Source organism: Octopus sinensis, linkage group LG4 (assembly GCF_006345805.1).
Source record: "Octopus sinensis linkage group LG4, ASM634580v1, whole genome shotgun sequence".
Lineage (NCBI taxonomy): Eukaryota > Metazoa > Mollusca > Cephalopoda > Octopoda > Octopodidae > Octopus > Octopus sinensis.
Window position 1 is genome coordinate 24,188,755 of NC_043000.1, and position 2,009 is coordinate 24,190,763.

Below are 2,009 nucleotides of genomic sequence, written 5' to 3' on the forward strand. Positions count from 1 at the left end.
GCATAATTTCGTTATATCTATACCCCACAACCCACGGAAATACCCGAAGTGAAATGCTTTGATTTTGTCGAGTTATATCGAAAGAATGCCGGATCTTTATTCAATACCGAGTTTTGGATATTTCCCTGCCACTCTCGTTGTCATTAAAGTAGAAACCTTGTAATCAACGACGATATTGTTTACCAATTGCGATATTAAAAACTAATAAATAAATACACAGATTATTTCACAAAACTTAAAAACAATGGGACGGTCACATCTAGAACGCGTCTGGCCATAAGACTGCTCGAGTAAGGTCGAGCTGGTGGTGGTGGCAGCGGAGCAAAAAGTTTACTTTCTCCTGGGACAAGTTCAAAAAGTAATTTAGAGTTATCGGCCTTGGATCTTGTTTTCGCACCGCCATTGAGAACTGACAAAGAATGACATTTACCGTGTTTTTCACGCACCGCGTAACCAGGTAAGTGAAACCAGCTGATATCAATTCTCGTGCGACAACCTTGCTAAAAGTATCAATTTAACTTTCAGCATATTAACTATGGTAATTTTACACAAGATGTCCTGGAGTCTTGACAATAAAGCTCCCAGGTCTTGTTTCGAAGTAATTATTAACAATATTTGGTTTATTTTTATTTCACCACACGTCGAAACTGTTCAAAAGTCAAATGTTAAACCTAAACGGAAACTTGTAAATAACACGTACTTAGATTGTTTATAGGCCACTGTGTGTTTGGTTATAGTATACTTCAAGGAAATATAACTTTACCTGTGTTTCGCTGATCAGAAAAACAGGAAATAACACAAATGCTTCCCGGTCGTGGCCATCCAGTCGATGTGGCTGTGTGGTAAGGAGTTTGCTTCTTAACCACATGGTTCAGGATTCAATCTCATTGCATGGTACTTTGTGTTTTCTACTTCGACCAGAGCCTTGTGAGTGGATTTTCTACCGAATTCACTCACAAATCTTTGTTAGGTCCACTGCTAGTAGAACACACTTGCTCAAGGTGCCACGTAATGTACGCAGGATATATCGTTTGATATAATGTTACAATTAAAAGCGATCTATTTATTTTAATATATAAAACTGAGAATGTCTGTCTGTCTGTGTCAATCCCTAAAACTCGAGAACTACCCAACCGATTTCATCCAAATTTTACACATGCCATACTTGGGGTCCATGCAGTGTCATAGGCCAAACAAATTTTCAGCTTCTTGCCCAATGCGAGCCCAGAGCAATCTCTTATCTCTTACACTATTTTAGTAATACGTGTTAAAAGTGAAACAATAACATCTCTTTACTGTAATGTGAGATACTTTTAGTTTAATAGTTTCACTATTAATACTGAAACTATTATCTATCTATCTATCTATCTATCTATCTATCTATCTATCTATATAAAGATGAGAATGTGTGTGTGTGTCTGTCTGTGTGAATCCATAAAACTCAAGAATTACACAACCAATTTTATTGAAATTTTACACATGCCTTACTTAGGGTCCAGGTGGTGTCATGGGCCCAAAAAATGTTCAACTTCATGCCTAATGCGAGCCCAGAGCAATCTCTTATATCTTCCACTATTTCAGTATTACGTGTCAAAAGTGAAACAATAACATTTCTCTATTGTATTGTCAGATACTTTCACTTTAATACTTTCACTATTAAAGTGAAACTAATATCTCACATATATACAGGTGAACATACATATATACATGCATCATATATAATATATATTATGTACATATATATGTATACATTTGCACATATGAATGTGTATGTGTGTATATATATATATATATATATATATACACATGTATATGTAGGAGTGGCTTTGTGGTAAGTAGCTTGCTTACCAACCACATTGTTCCGGGTTCAGTTCCACTGCATGGCACCTTGGGCAAGTGTCTTCTACTATAGCCTTGGGCCGACCAATGCCTTGTGAATGGATTGTGTAGACGGAAACTGAAAGAAACCGGTCGGATAAATATATATATATGTATATGTTTGTGTGTCT

At 36.3% G+C, this 2,009-nt stretch overlaps 1 protein-coding gene across 2 annotated transcripts in view; it reads left to right on the forward strand.

The window, feature by feature from the left end:
* The first annotated feature begins 331 nt into the window (after positions 1–331).
* The window catches only part of LOC115211131 (deaminated glutathione amidase), a 69,049-nt gene continuing 67,371 nt past the window's right edge, over positions 332–2,009 (forward strand). For both annotated transcript variants that reach the window (XM_029780075.2, XM_029780074.2), the window contains exon 1: positions 332–457. In XM_029780075.2, coding sequence (XP_029635935.1) covers positions 420–457 — 38 coding nt within the window. In that variant the 5' untranslated portion in view covers positions 332–419. The remainder of the gene's footprint in view (positions 458–2,009) is intronic.